Source organism: Dendrobates tinctorius, unplaced genomic scaffold (assembly GCF_039654945.1).
Source record: "Dendrobates tinctorius isolate UK_male_01 unplaced genomic scaffold, ASM3965494v1 ptg000128l, whole genome shotgun sequence".
NCBI lineage: Eukaryota > Metazoa > Chordata > Amphibia > Anura > Dendrobatidae > Dendrobates > Dendrobates tinctorius.
The window spans coordinates 17,032,015-17,052,504 of record NW_027361796.1 but is presented as its reverse complement, the minus strand read 5'-3'; the positions used below and the strand labels follow the sequence as shown (position 1 = coordinate 17,052,504).

Here is a 20,490-nt window from a genome sequence, read left to right as displayed (position 1 = left end):
GGCCCCACCTTCAGACGTTTTGAACATCAAGAGAAAGTCAGTCAATATTCCGCTCCTTCCATTCTGAGCTTTGTACTTGTGCCTCAAAAGTTTTTAACCACATATGGGGTATTAATACTCAGGAGAAATTGTGCAACAAATTGTACCATTTGTTTTCTCCTGTCTACCCTTATAAAAATTAAACATTTGGGGTAAATCAACCTTTTTGTGGGAAAAGGTAATTTTTTTTTTTCACACGACTCAATATTATAACATTATGTGAAGCACTTAGGGGTTCAAGGTGCTCACCACAGTACTAGATAAATTCCTTGAGGGGGAGTAGTTTCCAAAATTATGTCATTTGTAGTGTTTTCCACTGTTTAGGCACATCAGGGGCTCTGCAAATACAACATGGCATCCGCTATCTATTCCAGCCAATTTTGCATTGCAAATGTCAAATGGTGGTCCTTCCCTTCCGAGCCCACCCGTGTGCCCAAACAGTAGTTTTGCATACATATGCGGTATCTGCGTACTCAGGAGAAATTGCACAACAAATTGTATTGTCCATTTTTTCTGTTACCCTTGTGAAAATGATCAATTTGGAGCTAAAGCATCATTTTTGTGGTAAAAATGTATTTTTTTCATTTTCAAGGTTCAATGTTATCAAATTCTGTGAAGCATCTATGGGTTCAAGGTGCTTGTTGCACCTATATTCTTTGGGGAGTATAGTTTCAAAAATGTGGTCACTTGTGGTGGGTTTCCACTGTTGCAGTGCATCAGGAACTGTGAAACACGACCTAGCATACGCTGTTTGTTCCAGCCAATTTTGCTCTTCAAAAGTCAGATGGCGCTCCTTGCTATGTGCCCAAACAGTAGTTTTACTCCACATATACAGTATCTTCGTACTCAGGATAAATTGCACAACAATTTGTATGGTCCTTTTTCTCCTGTTACTCTTGTGGAAATGCAAAATGTGGTGCCAAAGCAACATTTTTTGGGAAAAATTTTATATTTTAGTTTTTTCCTTTCACATTGCTTTAATTCCTGTGAGCACCTGAAGGGTTTATACATTTCTTGAATGTGGTTTTGAACACTTTGAGGGGTGCAGTGTTTAGAATGGTGTTACTTTTTGGTATTTTCTTTCACATAGGCCCCACAAAAACAGGCTGTGATCCCTAAAAAAGAATGGTTTTGTAATTTTTGTTGGAAATATTAGAAATGGCTGATCAAGTTTTAACCCTTCTAACCTTCTAACAACAAAAAGATTTTTTTTTTTTAAATGATGATGATGTTAAGTAGACATGAGGGAAATGTTATTTATTATCAGTTTTGTGTAATATAACTTATTTTAAGGGTATAAAAATTAAAAGTTTCAAAATTTTCACCAAATTTCATATTTTTAAAAATAAACGCAAAAAAGTCAACCAAAATTTACCACTAACTAAAGTACAATATTTCACGAAAAAGCAGTCTCAGAATCACTGGGATACGTTGAAGCGTTTCAGAGTTATTACCTCATAAAACTTCACTGGTCAGAATTGGAGATTTGGCCTGATTAGGAAGATAAAAAAATCAAATTTTGGGGCAAAGGGGTTGAAATCTGCACCCTATGTGTATGTATGTATGTGTATATGTGTGTATGTATATATAATATATATATACATATATACACATTTATTTATATTGCACCATTAATTCCATGGTGCTGTACATGAGACTGGGTTGCATCAAAATACAAATATCACTTACCGTAAACAAACTAACAATGATGGACTGGTACAGAGGGAAGAGGACCCTGTCCTTGCAGGGTTATGGGGAAGGAGACAGTAGGTCAGGGGTTGCAGTAGCTCCGATGGTGTTGAGGTGGCCGTGTGGTCATTACAGGTTGTAAGCTTTTTTTTGAAGAGATGGGTTTTCAGGTTCCGTATGAAGGATCCAAATGTGGTGGATAACCGGATGTGTTGGAGCACAGAATTCCAGAGGATGGGGGATATTCGGGAGAAATCTTGGAGGCGACTGGGTGAGGAGCGAATAAGCGTGGAGGAGACTGGGAGGTCTTGGGAGGACCGAAGATTAAGTGAGGGAAGATATTGAGAGATTAGTTCGGAAATATACGAAGGAGAAAGGTTATGGATGGCTTTGTAGGTCAGTGATAGTAGTTTAAACTGGATACGCTGGGAAATTGGGAGCCAGTTAAGGGATTTGCAAAGAGGGGAAAGAAGAGTGTAGCGAGGAGAGAGATTACTTAGTTGGGCAGCCGAGTTAAGGATGGACTGTAGGGGTGTGAGAGTGTTAAAAGGTAGGCCACAGAGGAGGATGTTGCAGTAGTCGAGGCGGGAGATGATTAGGGCATGCACAAGCATTTTGGTAGAGTGAGGCTTGAGGAAAGGACAGATTCTGGAAACATTTTTGAGCTGGAGGCGACATGAGGTGGCAAGAGCTTGGATGTGCTTTTTGAAGGACAGGGCAGAGTCAAGGGTTACTCCTAGGCAGTGGATTTCCTGGACAGAGGAAAGTGTGATTTCATTTATTGTGATAGATCAGGTAGGGTAGGTATGCGAAATGGAGGAAAGATAATTAGGTCAGATTTTTCCACATTGAGCTTGAAGAAGCGAGAGGAGAAGGAGGATATAGCTGATAGACACTCTGGAATTCTGGACAACAGAGAGGTAACATCTGGGCCAGATCGGTAGATGTGAGTGTCCTCAGCATATAGGTGGTACTGGAAGCCATAGGACTTTATGAGTTGTCCCAGGCCAAAGGTATAGATTGAGAAGAGAAGGGGTCCAAGGACAGAGCCTTGAGAGACACCAACAGAGAGGGGTCGAGATCAAGAGGTAGTATGGGAGTAGGAAACGCTAAATGTGCAGTTGGTAAGGTATGAGCAGATCCAGGATAGGGCAAGGTCTTTGACACCAAAGGAAGAGAGGATCTGTGGTAGGAGGCAGTGGTCAACTGTGTCAAAGGCAGAGGACAGGTCTAGAAGGAGGAGTAGAGAGAATTGTCTATTAGCTTTGACTGTAAGTAAGTCGTTAGCAAATTTGGTCAAGGCAGTCTCAGTGGAATGGTGGGGACGGAAGCCAGATTGTAGGTTGTCGAAGATGCATGGATGCATCTCTTCATGGTCACACAGACTCTGCAGGTCCATAAACTTATTATCACTCGAATCTTAGTCTGGAAATAGTTATATAATGACAACTATTCCAATTTTCTATTTTGTACACCACACTCTGACAAGGTCTTTGTATTCCAATTTGTAATGATGGGCTGTACACACTGACCTCCTATATCTAGGCCATAAAACTCTAAAATGGCCACTGGTTTTCCTGCACACATCATTTATCGTCCGTGTGATAGAGCCCCCTCTTGACTGCTCTAGACTATGTGATAGCAGCTAGACATTATGGAGAAGATTGCATGTCCACACTTGACTTGGTGTGAGCTTGCTCTCTGGCAGATGCAATCTTCAGCAGTGTAAAATGACGCTGGACAAAGCAAATTACCAATTGTTTTAATTCACGAATTTAAGGAAATTTGACTCGGTTCATAGTGGGATGATTCCATCAGCTCTGTATGACGCCCAAAATAATTTAAAAAAAAAAGGGAAGGAAAAATCTTTATTCTTCAATGTAGTCACATGAGGGCTTAATTTTTTTTTTTACAGGGCAAACTTTCAAAAGCTATGGTTGGTGGAGCACATTACAGAAGAAATGGAAAAATCTCTGCGTCCCTAAAGGATTATCATAAAAATTTCCCTTTAATGTCCAGATTGTAATCTTCAGATTAGGAAGCATTACCTTCACTACAAAACATATCTACATTGCAAAAGAGTTTTATTTCTAGTGTTCCTAGAAATAATGCCAATATGGTGCTAAAGTGAATATGCCAAGCCACTACAGAACTTGATAGATCGCTCCTGTGCACACTGTTAGCTTAGGATCAGTGTCTTTGTTTGAGAAGTAATTATGGGAACATTTGTCATGATGGTACAGAACAGAAAGTGTTGACATTTTGGAGAGTACACATGGTGCAATTAGTTGCTACTGACATGAAATTTTACTTGAATGCTGTTTCATTTATTGTTCTGATGGGAGTTTTTCCTTTTTCAAATGTTTTGACATCTCAGGTTTATAATTAATGTATGGTAGTATTGGCTGAAAAAACATAGACACCAATTCATGGACACCGGTGTTGTTTCTACTGGTCTTGATGACGGTTAGTACTTGAGTCAGAGGTACCTAATTCATGAGCCTCTCACCATTTTGGCTGAGCTGGATGAAATTGGCCGTGAGTCACAACATTTTTGTGCAACTCCACGTTGCACAAAATTTTTATGACTTTTAAGAATGCTTCATCACTATGAAACCGCCGGTTGTGTACAGTATTGCAGCTCAGCTCCAGTTATGTCAGAGATGCTGGGGTACAATGACGTATGTGACTAGTTTGGAGGGTTATGTCATCAGTAGACTCTTATAATAGTTTTTATTTCTATAGCGCCAGCATATTCCGCAGCACTTTAAACGTTATATTTTAGAGTGGACTTGTACAGACAATAAAGACATTATAGAATAACGCCTAAATCAACAGATACAAAAAGGACTGAGGGCCTTGCATGCAAGCTTACAATTCATGAGGAAATGGGGGAGAACGAAAGGTGAAAGATAAGAAAAAATGCTTCTATTGTATGGTCCAGCCATCAATATAATAAACAGTATTTATATAACATTGCATGAACCGGTTTGTTAGACAAGTGAGGTGAGGCAATAGCCCAGTCTAAAGAAATGGGTTTTTAAGGCACGTGTAAAACTGTGGATATTGTGGGTTAGTCGAATTGTCCTTGGCAGTGCATTTCAAAGAATTGGTGTTGCACTCGAGAAATCTTGTAGACTGGAGTGGAAGGTTTGGATTATAGAGGATATTAATCTTCGGTCATTAGCAGAATGCAAGGCACGTGTAGGGTGGTAGACTTACACGAGGGAGGAGATGTAGGTTGGTGCTGAACCATGGAGCACTCTGTGAGTGAGTGTAATAAGTTTATGTTGGACTTTGCAATGGATAGGTAACTGTTGTGAGTTCATTTTCCCCTTCGTCACTGAGGTCTGGTGAACTCCCTATTCTGGTAAAGGAAGGTAATGAGCCTGATTATCAGGCACCTGAGCCTAATGAGGATGACTGGCTGAGTGGAGTCACGGACTGGATATAAGGCTGCCGATGCCCTTCTGCCCTGCGGGTGATTTCTCTGTGGACTTCTAGGACAGCAGTCTGATTCCTGCTCCTCTAAAGCTAAGTTTTTTGCTTTGCCTGTTAGCATTTGTTTTTGTTTTCCTTGCTTTTCTGGATTCTGCCATTCCCTGCTGGGGTGAGCTGAATCTCCTTTTGCCTGTTGCTCTGTCTTCAGAATATTCCTGAGTACTGACATAGCTTTTTTGAAGCCAGAGCAACAGGCAAAAGGAGATTCAGCTCACCCCAGCAGGGAATGGCAGAATCCAGAAAAGCAAGGAAAACAAAAACAAATGCTAACAGGCAAAGCAAAAAACTTAGCTTTAGAGGAGCAGGAATCAGACTGGTGTCCTAGAAGTCCACAGAGAAATCACCCTCAGGGCAGAAGGGCGTCGGCAGCCTTATATCCAGTCCGTGACTCCACTCAGCCAGTCATCCTCATTAGGCTCAGGTGCCTGATAATCAGGCTCATTACCTTCCTTTACCAGAATAGGGAGTTCACCAGACCTCAGTGACGAAGGGGAAAATGAACTCACAACAGGTAACTAGTGCAGTGACTGGCACAGGATAGAGGCATCAGTGTAATGGCTGGACAGGTATATTATCCTTGCTGCAGCATTCAAGATGAATTGGAGAGGGGAGAGTTTAGTAAGAGGGAGATTGATCAGTAGAGAGTTGAAATATTAAGAAAATGAATAAGAGCACAGGAGGTGTTTTTGCAGCGTCAAAAGTAAGACAAGTCGAAATCTAGATATGTTTTTGAGGTGTCGGTGACATGACCAAGCAAGTGAACGAATGTAAGGGATCAATGAAAAATCTGCTTCAAGAGTGACCCATGGCCAAAACGGTGGGCGTGTTACTTGGGTGCCATGGTAGAGCCACATTACACACCCAAAATCTGTCCCATCTACACTGTGTATGTATGGTATGCATTACACACCCACCATTTGTCCTGTCTTCCCTATGTGTGTATAGTACATGTTATACAGCCACTATCTATCCACATATAGGAAGGTTAGTAGAGGGAGGAAACACAAGGAGTTCAGTTATAGACAGATTCAGTTTTAAATAGAGATAGGACATAATGTTAGAGACAGCAGAAATACTGAAATTTTGTAATACTGCAGGGGTGAGATCAGGGGATGTGTAAAATTGGGTGTCATCAACATAGAGATGGTACTGAAAACCTAAGCTACAGATGGATTGCCTATTAGGAGCAGTATATAAGGAGAAGAGGAGGGGCCCTAGAATTGAACCCTCACAGCAAGGGGAAGAGGGGAGAAAGAGGAACCAGCAAAACATACAGTAAAGAAGCAACCAGAGAGGTAGGAGGAGAACCAGGAGAGAGTGGTGTCTTTGAGCGCCATTGAACAGAGAGCATAGTGAGGAGGATCTGGTGATCCACAATGTGTTGAATGCTGCAGAGAGATCCAGGAGAATCAGTATGGACTAGTGACCATTAGATTTAGCTGTTGGTAGATCATCAGAGACGTTAGAGAGGGCAATTTCAGTAGTGTAAAGAGTGGAATCTAAATTGTAAAGGGTCAAAGAGAGAGTGATCTGAGAGACATCGGATTACACGGGAGTGGACCAAGTGTTCCAGGATTTGAGAGATGAAGGGAAGATTAGAGACACGTCTGTAGTTAAGCAGCACAGTTCTGGTGGAGGGATGTTTTTTTAATTAATGGATGTATGCTGGCATTTTTAAAGTGAAACTTGTCAGGATTTGGCTCAGTAAGCTACAGACACCGTCAGTTTGGCGCCATTATACTAATTAAATTGATAACATGGTTGACGGGCTTTATTTGGTTCTCCATTCACATCCTTATCCTTCAGTGACCTGCCGCCTATTTTACATACGGAATATAAGAGTGTTGGCTTTGAAAAAATAAAAATTCAACTACAGCAAAATGGCGCCGCGCATGCGCAGTAGCATCCATTGCTTGCTAATAAATATTACTGCGCAAGTGCCGCCACCATTTTGCTGCAGCCAAATTTTTTTTCCTCCAACAAAATGGTGCTATTTTGCTGAAGCTACATTTTTCTTGTCAAAGCCAACACTATTATAAGTAGTATGTAAAATAGGAGGCAGGTCACTGAGGGATCATAAGCCCATAAGGATGAATATGTAAACAGAGCACCACATAAAGACCTGCCCACAGGCTGCCCCGAAGCACGAGAATCTCATTAACTGAAAACTGCAAATACAGATTTAACAACAACCACAAGACAGATTTCATCAACCAAGCTGTCAATTTAAGGGTATGTGCACACGTTGCGGATTTGGCTGCGGATTTTTCCGTGCGGATTTGGCTGAATCCGCAGGTAAAATGACCTGCGTTTTACCTGCGGATTTAGTGCAGATTTCCTGCGGAGCCGTGTGTACGATGTGTACGGAGCCCTGTGTGTAGGAGGTGTATGGAGCGGAGCCCTGTGTGTACGATGTGTATGGAGCCCTGTGTGTACGAGGTGTATGGAGCCCTGTGTGTATGAGGTGTACGGAGCGGAGCCCTGTGTGTTCGAGGTGTACGGAGCGGAGCCCTGTGTGTTCGAGGTGTATGGAGCGGAGCCCTGTGTGTACGAGGTGTATGGAGCGGAGCCCTGTGTGTAGGAGGTGTATGGAGCCCTGTGTGTATGAGGTGTACGGAGCGGAGCCCTGTGTGTTCGAGGTGTACGGAGCGGAGCCCTGTGTGTTCGAGGTGTATGGAGCGGAGCCCTGTGTGTACGAGGTGTATGGAGCGGAGCCCTGTGTGTAGGAGGTGTATGGAGCGGAGCCCTGTGTGTACGAGGTGTATGGAGCGGAGCCCTGTGTGTACGAGGTGTATGGAGCGGAGCCCTGTGTGTACGAGGTGTATGGAGCGGAGCCCTGTGTGTACGAGGTGTATGGAGCGGAGCCCTGTGTGTACGAGGTGTATGGAGCGGAGCCCTGTGTGTACGAGGTGTATGGAGCGGAGCCCTGTGTGTACGAGGTGTACGGAGCGGAGCCCTGTGTGTACGAGGTGTATGGAGCGGAGCCCTGTGTGTACGAGGTGTATGGAGCGGAGTCGAGTGTGTACGGGGTGTATTAAGTTTGAAAGGAATGCAGCCCCCCAGCTCAATTTTTTTTTCATGTGCGGCCCATTTACTCTGCCGAGTTTGAGACCCCTGCCCTAAACAGTGTAACAGCGCCAACCTGACACTATCTGTAACTTACTTGGCAAAATCCTGCAGACCGGTCCACTTTAAATGAGGAGGGAAAGATACCAGATGAGAGAGAGATTATATATTTTAGTTAGGTAAGTGGTGACAGCCAGGGAAAGGGGTTGGAGGAGATGTGAGGAAATAGGATCCCTGCTTCAGGTAGTAGGGTGAGAAGATGCACGGAGCCAGGTAACTACTTCAGTGAAAGGTTCAGAAACAGAAAGTGAGCTAGATGCCATGCGGGAGGGAGGAGAGTGCATTATGCTAGGACTTTGAGAAAAAAATCTCCAGTCTGATATGGTAAATTTTTTCTTTTAAATAATTGGCCAGATTGTCAGCGCTAAGGTCGGTGGTGGGGGCCTGGATTGACTCTTCAAACAAGTGACATGCACTTCTTTTCTCCCATCAAGCATTGTAGTGGCACAGCTCCAAAAGACTACATGTGCACATACGCTTATTGTCAGCACTGACATATGAGCAGATGAGTTATTAAAATAATATTCCCATTTTTAATTACACATAGGGATAATTAAGCGAACAAAAAAATATCAGTTTGGTACAATGTGTCATAACTTGTCTGATGAAAATCAGTTGACAACGTCTTTGATGGTAACAGACTGTGAATAATAATAATAAATTTTATTTCTATAGCGCCGACATATTCTGCAGCACTTTACATGTACAGTGATGGCTATTCATAATTCCCTTTCTTTGTGTTTTTATCTAGGCCTGTGTGATTCTGCCTCTTCCCGTGACTACCTGGCACTCCACAGTGACAGTCACGCTGAACATCCTGAACATGCTGAAAGCTGATGATGGCACAGCGACCTTCACCTGGCTGACATCTCTGTCTTCAGTGCTTCCTTTCACTAACTCTGTCCCCATACATGTGTCCCTGCTGCTGGGATATCTACTGATCCATGAGACGGGACCAAATTTGAAAAAAGTCCTAAAAATCACCAGTGAAGTTGCCAAAGCTGATCCTTCCCAGGTGCCCAAAGCATTTTCTACTTTTTTTTTCTGTTTTTCTTTCTTTTTTTTGTTAGTTTTGCCGTTTGTTTTTGGCTTTTTTCTCAGCAATAAATGTCTAAAAATTTACATTTTTGACCTTGATACACTGTGACATTTAAAGTGATATTGGTAATAGTTGATAGATCATACTTGCTTTTTTTTCTACAAGTCACCTTATCCTAAGACAGAATGACTGCAATTTTTGCCAGATAATGTGTTTGGAGGACGGATCTAAAAGTGACAACCATGACCCTGGGCCTGGAAGGTGTTGGATGTTGCTTTCCTTCCCTACACAACTATGGGGGAGACCGTAGTTCTATTAGGAGGGGATTGATCAGGTGGTGAACTGATGTTTGAGATCTAAAATCCTTTAATGGCTCATTTCTTTATGTACTCCAGTAGTGAATACATTTGTGAATGAATGTCCAGTGATATGATAAACTATGAAAACTGCCAAAGTGATGATTGACAGGCTGTGGTCTATGCATTAATGCAGAACAGTGTGTTAATCATTACTAAGGGAGGCAGATGGGAGTTCTTATGAGTACAACTGATCCACATAACTAGGATCATCATGCCTATTAGCTGATTGCACAAAGTATATATTTTTTTCCTCTTCGGGCTATTAGGAGAGCTGACCGCCTCTGTAATATGCTGTCCTAACATAAGACAGCATATTCAGATGACAGTTGCACCAGAGTCTAAAGAGAAACCAATATTTTATTTTATATCCTAAGTGAATAATACACATGAAAGTAAGCAACTTTTGTAATATTGCTTATCGGAGAAATCTACTTCTTTCTCCACCAGGACTGATCAATGATTTTCAAAATTCCCAATTCACAGGTAAAATTTGTATTCCATGAACACAAATTTTCCCATTACTGAGATAGATGGCAGTTGGTGTTCATAAAGTTCTATGGTGAGAAGAGTAGGGAGGAGCTTAGAGGCAGACACAGACATTCTGCTGCAAGTTCTCTTGAAACCACTGTTACACTTTAGAAGGGTTTTTCGTTGTAATTTTTAATATGGTAAAAAAAAACATATGGACCTTTACCAACCAGCCAACAAAGCAACCTCTTTTTCAGCCCCCAAATCCACTGTTGCAAGCCTGTTTACATGTCTGCTCCATAAGACTACGTTTCCTCATTACCTGTGCTGCGCCACCCACTCTACCGTCAGTACCATCTCATGACTTGGGGGCTCTTCTATGCCAAATTCACAGCCCACTGCACTCACCTAGAACAACCAGATGATGACTTGTTTGATGGCGATGCCAACACTAGCCATTATTCTAGGCCACAGTACAGGAAGTTCTGAAGGCAAGATGGCACGTGAACCCTTCCCATAGCAAACAAAGCTAGTTTGCTTCATTATGTAAAGTAGAACGATGAATAAGCTGTGGAGAGAAATGATCTTAATTCTATAACATGTGATCTTGCAGTAACCCCTTTAAGTATTTATATGAATTTTTTGTTTCACTTATCTACCCTAAGTTAAGTTGATATTTCATTGGCTATTCAGACAGAAAACTACATTCAGAATTCCGCTAGACACACCTTACCAAAGAGAAGTGTATTGTGGGGGATCGTGACCATTACACACTTGTAACAGTGCCGACAGGTAATATACTAGGCAGCGCCATCTAGATAATCCACTATGTATTGGAAATGAGAACTCTGCGAAACTGAGGCATAGTGCCATAAGGTAGAACTTTACATTAAGCTTTTCCAATCACTGCTTGCTGGGAGTTAACAAACTGGTTGTAAAAATTAAAGTGGGCCTGTCAAGGAGATTTATCACTAAAATGGTATCAGGTTCTTAATAACGTATTTATAATACTTTTATGACATATAAGCGTTGCTGCAGTGTTTGTAAAAATAATATCTATTATTATGATTATTCCATTTTATGTCTTTTTTCCACAGCCACACATGGTGTTGATAAACCATAGGGATAAGGGCTCTCGGACTAGTCTAGGTACCTACACATAAAAATGAAACCTTTATTTTACGCACACTGTAGCAACAAATATGTGTAATAAAGGGGTCATTGGTTATCTGCTATAGGTAGAGAATATCTTATCAAGATGAGCCTTGTGCCACAATTATGTGCTACATAACGCTCCTTGTTGGCTTCCTCCCCCTACATTTCAAAAAGTACAAACCATGTTCAGGGAATGAATATGTCATAAACAGCACGCTCGAATAAAACTGTGGGAATCACCAACACGTTTTTTTCAGTGCAAACGGCGCTGTAATCCTGTGCAAAAAGCACTTTATAGTTATGTCATACCTGCTCATTTAGCCATAGAGGTGCACTTCACTTTGTTCAGTCATGGTTGTGAAGCTGTGCTTGCGCAATGTCATAGAATCACAGAATCGTAGAGTTGGAAGGGACCTCCTGGGCCATCTGGTCCAACCCCCTGCTCAAAGCATGATTCGCTAAATCATCCCAGACAGATATCTGTCCAGCCTCTGTTAGAAGACTTCTGTTGAAGAAGAACTCACCACTTTTCGTGGGCAGCTTGTTCCACTCATTGATTACCCTAGCTGTCAAAAAGTTTTTTCTAATATCTAATCTGTGTCTCCTCCCATTCAGTTTCATCCCATCGCTTCTAGTCTTTCCTTGTGCAAATGAGAATAAAGATGATCCTTTTACAATGTGACAGCCTTTGAGATATTTGTAGACAGTTATTAAGTCTCCTCTCAGTCTTCTCTTTTGCAAGCTAAACATTCCCAAATCCTGCAACCTTTCCTCATAAGACAGGGTTTTCAGACCGGTCACCATTCTGGTCGCTCTTTTCTGAACTTGCTCCAGTTTGTTGATGCATTTTTTAAAATGTGGCGCCCAGAACTGGACACAATATTCCAGATGAGGTCTGACCAAAGAGGAGTATAGGGCAATAATGACTTCACGTGATCTAGACTGTATGCTTCTGTTAATACATCCTAGAATTGCATTTGCCTTTTTTGCTGCTGCATCACACTGTTGTCTCATATTCAGTCTGTGATCTATTAGTATACCCAAGTCTTTTTCACATGTGCTGTTGCTTAGCCCTATTCCTCACATTCTGTATATGCTTTTTTCATTTTTATTGCCCAGATGTAGTACTTTGCATTTTTCCCTGTTAAAAACCATTCTGTTAGTTGCTGCCCACTGCTCCAGTTTTGTTTATATCGTTTTGAATCTTCTCTCTCTCTTCTCTAGTATTAGCTATCCCTCCTAGCTTTGTGTCATCAGCAAATTTAATCAATTTACCCTCAATTCCTTCATCTAAATCGTTGATAAAGATGTTGAACAATACAGGGCCCAGGACAGAGCCCTGTGGTACCCCACTTGAGACATTCTTCCAACTGGATGTGCAGCCATTTACGACCATTCTTTGGGTCCGATCACTAAGCGAGTTATGAATCCACCTAACAGTTGCCTTGTCCATTCCATACTTAGTCATTTTTTCAATAAGAATTGTGTGAGATACTTTGTCAAATGCTTTGCTGAAGTCAAGATATACTGTATATACAGCATTACCCTGATCCACCCAATCAGTGATTCTGTCATAGAAGGAAATTAAGTTAGTCTGACATGACTTATTAGTTTCAAACCCATGCTGACTCTATTTAATCACTTCATTCTTATCCAGGTACTGACATACATGTTGTTTAATAATTTGTTCAAAGATCTTTCCTGGTATAGAAGTCAGACTCACCGGCCTATAGTTGCCTGGGTCCACCTTCTTCCTCTTTTTGAAGATAGGAACAACATTTGCTCTTCTCCAGTCTTCTGGGACTTCTCCTGTTCTCCACGAATTTTCAAAGATTATGGAGAGCGGTTCAAAAATTTCTTCTGCTATCTCCTTCAGTACTCTGGGGTGTAATTCATCTGGACCTGGAGACTTGAATTCATTTAGGTTAGCTAAGTGTTTCCTCACTATCTTTCTGTTTATAGATATCCTGGATTCTTCTATTACCTTAATAGGACAGTGAAGAATAGTTGATGTTACATTTCCTTTCTGAGAGAAAACAGATGCAAAATAGGAATTTAAAAGTTCGGCCTTCTCAACATCCTGTCTTACCATTTCATCATTTTCATCCTGTAAAAATCCTATAGCATCTTTGACTTTTCTTTTACTTTTGACATATCCCCAAAATCCTTTATTATTGTTTTTGACGTCTCTTGCAAGCCTCAATTCATTGTCAGCTTTAGATAATCTGATTCGTGCCCTGCAGGTTCTGCAGACAGCATTATATTCTTCTTTAGATATGCCTCCCTCTTTCCATTTTATAAACAGTTCTTTCTTCCTTTTTAGCATGTGCTTAAGTTCTGTGTTCATCCATCCTGGATTCTTTAAGCGCTTCCTATTCTTCCCTCTTTTCGGTATTGTTAACAATTGTGCTTTGAGAATTTCATTTTTCAAGATTTCCCATCCTTCCTGGACATTTTTGTCTTTAAGGATATCCAGCCATTGGATCCCTCCAATTCTCTTTCTGAATCCCTTAAAATCTGCCTTTCTGAAATCTAACCTTGAAGTCTGAGTCTTCACAGGTCTTCCTCCTCTAGTTATTCAAAATTCTAAAATAGCATGGTCGCTACCTCCTAGGGTCCCAGCCACTTTTACCTCCTCAACCATTTCCTCCCTGTTTATAAGGTTTAGGTCCAGGGTAGCAGTTCCCCTTGTTTTCTCTCCTACCTTTTGGAAGATAAAGTTGTCAGCAAGAGAGGATAAGAATTTCCTTGACCTGTTTTGCCTGAGAGAGATTCCCAACAAATGTCTGGATAGCTGAAATCTCCCATGACAACTATGTCATATTTTTTGGAGAACTCGGACATTTGATGCATAAAGCGTTCATCCATATCTTCAGCTTGCACAGGCGGTCTGTAGTAAATGCCTACAGTGGTGTCTGTTGTGAACTCATTTTCTAGTCTACCAGTTGTGAGTTCTCCTTCCGGGCTCCCTCTGGTGGTCACAGGAGGTAGTGAGGTTGATTTAATTAGTAGAGATCTGCCACCTGATGATGAGGATAACGATTGGATCTCTGGAATCTCAGACTGGATTTAAGACAGCCGACGCCCTATTCTGGTGCTGGTGATTCCTTCTGGCTTTTCAGGTCTTGGTTTTCAGCTCTGTTCCCGTCATCTCAAGCTAAGTGTTTCTGCTAATGTTCACACATGATTTTGTTGGTATATTCAGTTTTTTGTGTGGTCAGCCAGCCCCGGCTGGGGCTGTGCTGAATTTCCAGTCTTTTTTATCTGTATTTGCCAATTTGCTTTTTGTCCCTTATTAGATTGGTCTCTTTTTTGCTCTGTCTCAGAATATTTCAGAGTGCTGATATAGTGGGAGAAGTCTAGTGACTTCAGGGCTAATTTTGCTATCAGAAGTGTTGGACATTATTTTTGTAGGGTTTTTTGGGCAGATTGCAGACAGTGTCTTTCCTTTCCTGTCCTTTCTAGTTAGTTTGGGCCCCATCGTTTGCTCAGCCTATTTTCCTGCCTGTGTTTGTGTTTTCATCTTGTTTCACCGTCAATACATGTGTGGGGGCTGTCTATTCCTTTGGGGTCTGCTGTGGGGCAGTTAGTTTTCCCCTTTTCTTGCTTTAGGCTTATTTAGTCCTCTGGCTGTGACGAGGCATCTACGTTCATCGTAGGAACGCTCCACGGCTGCTGCTACTTGTGTGGTTAGGATCAGGGGTCTGCAATCTGCATAGTTACCAACCTCTCTGGTTTTCTGTGACTTAGCTTGTTTAGTTTTCCTCCTCGGTGACCCATTCATAACAAAATCACCAGCCATACCGCAGATTCTAGGGTACTCAAAAGCAGGAAAAAATTGTTTAAAAAAGAAAAAAAAAAAAAGAAAAAAGGTGTCAGATTTTTTGTTTCTATGTAGTTTTTCCTCTTTTTCTCTGGGGCCGTAGGAGGATTTTTTTTTTTTAATGGAGATTAAGCAATTGTCTGATTGTGTGGAGCAACTTGCTGCTGAAGTGCAGGGAATTTCCACCTACCTCATTCAGTCACATGCTGCTGAACCTAAGATCCCTACTTCTAATGTGTTTTCTGGGGATCGGTCTAAATTTTTGAATTTTAAGAATAACTGTAAATTATTTCTTGCCTTGAAGCCTAACTCATCGGGGAGCTCTGTGCAGCAGGTTAAAATTGTCATCTCCTTGCTGCGTGGCGATCCCCAGGATTGGGCTTTTTCTCTGACACCTGAAAATCCTATTCTGACTAATGTGGATGCATTTTTTCAAGCCTTGGGGTTGTTGTATGATGAACCTAATGCTGTTGATCAAGCTGAGAGAACCCTGTTGGCATTAAACCAGGGTCAGGATTCTGCAGAGTTTAACTGTCAAAAATTCCAAAAGTGGGCGGTCCTTACTACATGGAATGATAGTGCTTTGGCAGCTCTCTTTTGGAAGGGGTTATCAGAGACCGTAAAAGATGTTATGGTGGGATTTCCTGTTCCCCCTGGTCTGGATGATTCTGTGTCATTAGCCATTCAAGTTGATCGGCGTTTACGTTAACGTAAAACTACACGGGAGGCGCTGCCACCTTTTGAACAAATGTCTGAACCTATGCAATGTGATGTGGTTTTGTCTAGGACGCAACGTCAGGAGTTTAGAAGGCGTAATAAGCTGTGTTTTTTCTGTGGAGACGCCTCTCATACTATTTCTGTCTGCCCTAAACGAGAGAAACGTTTTTCACACACATTTGCTGTGGGCAGTGTACAACCTAAGTTCCTTTTGGCAATTACTCTGATCTGCTCCTTATCCACGTTTTCCACTAAGGCTTTTGTGGATTCAGGAGCAGCTTTGAATCTTTTGGATTTGGACTTTGCTAAACGTTGTGGTTTTTCCAAGACGCCTCTGCGGACGCCTATTCCTTTGAGGGGTATTGATGCTACTCCTTTGGCGGAGAATAAACCTCAGTTTTGGACCCAGGTGATAATGCGAGTTGCCCCAGACCACCAAGAAAATTGTAAATTTTTGGTGCTGCATAATTTGCATGATACTATTGTTGTTGGTTTTCCCTGGTTGCAAACTCAATCCAGTTTTGGATTGGAAATCTGTGTCTGTGGTGAGTTGGGGTTGTCAGTGTGTTCTTAGGGACGCTCCTGTTTTCTCCACCTCTCCTCAGTCTCATGATATTCCTGATTATCTGGCCGATTTTTTTGATGTATTTAGTGAGAGTAAGTCTGCATCTTTGCCTCCTCATAGGAGTTATGACTGTGCATTTGAGTTGATGCCTGGGTGTAAATTTCCCAAGGGTCGGCTTTTCAACTTATCAGTACCCGAACATGATGCTATGCGATCCTATATTAAGTAGTCGTTGGAGAAGGGTCATATTAGACCATCCTCGTCATCTTTAGGTGCTGGGTTTTTTTTGTGGCCAAGACAGATGGTTCATTAAGACCGTGTGTTGATTATTGTTCCCTTAAGAAGATGACGGTTAAATATCAGTACCCGTTACCTCTGATGTCTGATTTATTCTCCAGAGTTAAGAGTGCCTGCTGGTTTACTAAGCTTGACCTCAGGGGGGCGTATAATCTTATTCGCATCAAGCACGGGGATGAATGGAAGACGGCCTTTAACACTCCGGAGGGACATTTTGAGTACCTGGTGATGCCTTTTGGGCTCACTAATGCCCCTTCTGTCTTCCAGTCCTTTATAAATGATATTTTCCGAGACTTTGTGGATAAGTTTTTGATCATCTATCTGGATGATATTTTGATCTTTTCTAGTGATTGGGATTCTCATGTGGAACATGTCCGGACTGTGTTCCGGATTTTGAGGGAGAATTCCTTGTTTGTTAAGGGATCGAAATGCCTCTTTGGTGTACAGAGGATTTCATTTTTGGGATTTATCTTATCTCCGTCGACTATTGAAATGGACCCGGCCAAGGTACAGGCCATTTATGATTGGGTTCAGCCTACTTCTTTGAAGGCTCTCCAGAAGTTTTTGGGTTTTGCTAATTTCTATCGTAAATTTATAGGTAATTTTTCTGGTATTGTCAAACCACTGACTGATCTGACCAAGAAGGGCGCTGATGTGCTGAATTGGTCTCCTGAGGCTGTCTCAGCATTTCAGGAGCTTAAGCGGAGATTTACTTCAGCTCCAGTTTTACGGCAACCTGATGTCTCACTTCCATTTCAGGTGGAGGTAGATGCTTCTGAGATTGGTGCAGGAGCTGTTTTGTCCCAAAAAGACCCTGTGACTTCTAAGATGAATCCTTGTGCCTTCTTTTCTCGATAGTTCTCCCCATCTGAACGCAACTATGACGTGCGGAATCGGGAATTGTTGGCCATGAAATGGGCATTTGAGGAGTGGAGACATTGGTTGGAGGGAGCTAGACATCAAGTTGTGGTCATCAACGATCACAAGAATTTGATTTATCTGGAGTCGGCCAAACGCTTGAATCCTAGACAGGCTAGATGGGCCTTGTTTTTCACGCGTTTTAATTTTGTGGTCTCTTTTCTTCCGGGCACTAAGAATGTTAAGGCAGACGCCCTTTCTAGGAGTTTCTTTGCTGATTCTCTTAATGTGACCGAGCCTACTACCATCCTAGGTGAGGGGGTAGTTCTTTCTGCCATTTCGCCCGATTTGAGATGCGCCCTTGAGGAATTTCAGGAGGATAAACCTGAGCGTTGCCCTATGGGAAAATTGTATGTTCCTTACCAGTGGAGAAAGAGAGTGATGTCTGAAGTTCATTGCTCCGCATTGGCTGGTCATCGAGGTATTTTTGGTGCCAGAGATTTGGTGAGTCGGTCTTTTTGGTGGCCTGCCTTATCTCGTGATGTCAGGAATTTTGTACAATCCTGTGGGACTTGTTCTCGGTCTAAACCCTGTTCTCGTTCTAGTGGGTTGCTGATGCCCCTGACGGTGCCCACGAGGCCTTGGACCCATATCTCAATAGATTTTATTTCTGATCTTCCTGTCTCTCAGAGAATGACTGTTATCTGGGTGATTTGTGATAGATTTTCGAAGATGGTCCATCTTGTACCACTCCGAAAGTTGCCATCTTCCGCTGAGTTGGTGCCCTTGTTTTTACAACAGGTGGTTCGGTTACATGGGATTCCTGAGAACATTGTGTCGGACAGAGGAGTCCAGTTTGTTTCCAGATTCTGGAAAGCCTTTTGTTCCAATCTGGGAATTCAGTTATACTTCTCCTCCGCGTTTCATCCCCGACCAATGGGCAGGCTGAGAGAACAAACCAGACCTTGGAGTCTTATTTAAGATGTTTTATATCTGCTGATCAGGATGATTGGGTCTCATTTTTGCCCTTGGCTGAATTCACGCTGAACAATAGAGCTAGTTCTGCCTCTTTGATGTCACCCTTTTTCTGTAATTTTGGGTTTCATCCTCCATTCTCTTCAGAGCAAGTGGAATCTTCGTCCTGCCCAGGTGTGAACACTGTGGTTGAGAGAATGCAGCAGATATGGGACCAAGTGGTGGATAAGTTGTCACTCTCTCAGGAAAAGGCCCAGCGATTTTCCAACCGGCATAGGATCATTGGTCCCCTGTTTAAAGTGGGTGATATGGTTTGGTTGTCGTCTAAGAATATTCCTATGAAGGTTGTATCTCCAAAATTTAAGCCAAGATTTATTGGGCCTTATAAGATTTTGGAGATTCTTAATCCTATTTCTTTTCGATTGGCTCTTCCAGTTACGTTCAAGATCCATAACGTATTTCAGAAATCACTGTTGAAGAGGTTTGTTGAGCCAGTAGTTCCTATGGCAGCACCTACTGACCCTGTATTGGTTAAAGGCAATGTGGAATATGAGGTAGAGAAAATACTGGATTCTCGTTTGGTTAGACGGAGACTCCAGTATTTGGTCAAATGGAAGGGTTATGGCCAGGAGGATAATTCTTGGGTCTCTGCCTCTGATATTCATGCCAATAGATTGGTTCGGACTTTTCACCGGACCCATCCTGATCGGCCTGGTGGCGTGGATGAGAGTTCGGTGACCCCTCCTCAAGGGGGGGTACTGTTGTGAACTCATTTTCTGGTCTACCAGTTGTGAGTTGTTCTTCCGGGCTCCCTCTGGTGGTAACAGGAGGTAGTGAGGTTTATTTAATTAGTAGGTATCTGCCACCTGATGATGAGGATAACGATTGGATCTCTGGAATCTCAGACTGGATTTAAGACAGCCGACGCCCTATTCTGGTGCTGGTGATTCCTTCTGGCTTTTCAGGTCTTGGTTTTCAGCTCTGTTCCAGTCATCTTAAGCTAAGTGTTTCTGGTAATGTTCACACTTGATTTTGTTGATCTATTCAGTTTTTCGTGTGGTCAGCCAGCCCCGGCTGGGGCTGTGCTGAATTTCCACTCTTATTTATCTGTATTTGCCAATTTGCTTTTTGTCCCTTATTAGTTTGGCCTCTTTTTTGCTCTGTCTAAGAATATTTCAGAGTGCTGATATAGTGGGAGAAGTCTAGTGACTTCAGGGTTAATTTTGCTGTCAGAAGTGTTGGACATTATTTTTGTAGGGTTTTTTGGGCAGATTGCAGATAGTGTCTTTCCTTTCCTGTCCTTTCTAGTTAGTTTGGGCCCCATCGTTTGCTCAGCCTATTTTCCTGCCTGTGTTTGTGTTTTCATCTTGTTTCACCGTCAATACATGTGTGGGGGCTGTCTATTCCTTTGGGGTCTGCTCTGGGGCAGTTAGTTTTCCCCTTTTCTTGCTTTAGGCTTATTTAGTCCTCTGGCTGTGACGAGGCATCTAGATTCATCGTAGGAACGCTCCACGGCTGCTGCTAGTTGTGTTGTTAGGATCAGGGGTCTGCAATCTGCATAGTTACCAACCTCTCTGGTTTTCTGTGACTTAGCTTGTTTAGTTTTCCTCCTCGGTGACCCATTCATAACAGGTATCCTTTTCATTTTTCTGTCCTTGTATTCTTACCCAAACAGTTTCCACAGAACTCCCAGTCTCTGAAGCTTCAATCTCTGTGCTGATATACGTGTTTCTAACATACAATGCGACACCTCCTCATTTATCAAGTCTGTTTCTTGCAAATAAGTTGTATCTTTCTAGCCTTGTATTCCAATCATGTGTATTATCCCACCAAGTTTCAGTGATTCCAATGACATCATATTTCTTTTCCTGCGTTAGTA

The 20,490-nt window shown here is 42.2% G+C and overlaps 1 protein-coding gene across 3 annotated transcripts in view; it reads left to right on the top strand.

Annotated features, from left to right (window-relative positions):
* The window catches only part of FOCAD (focadhesin), a 364,090-nt gene that overhangs the window by 128,806 nt on the left and 214,794 nt on the right, over window positions 1-20,490 (top strand). For all 3 annotated transcript variants that reach the window (XM_073542693.1, XM_073542692.1, XM_073542694.1), the window contains one exon: window positions 9,107-9,370. In XM_073542693.1, coding sequence (XP_073398794.1) covers window positions 9,107-9,370 — 264 coding nt within the window. The remainder of the gene's footprint in view (window positions 1-9,106; window positions 9,371-20,490) is intronic.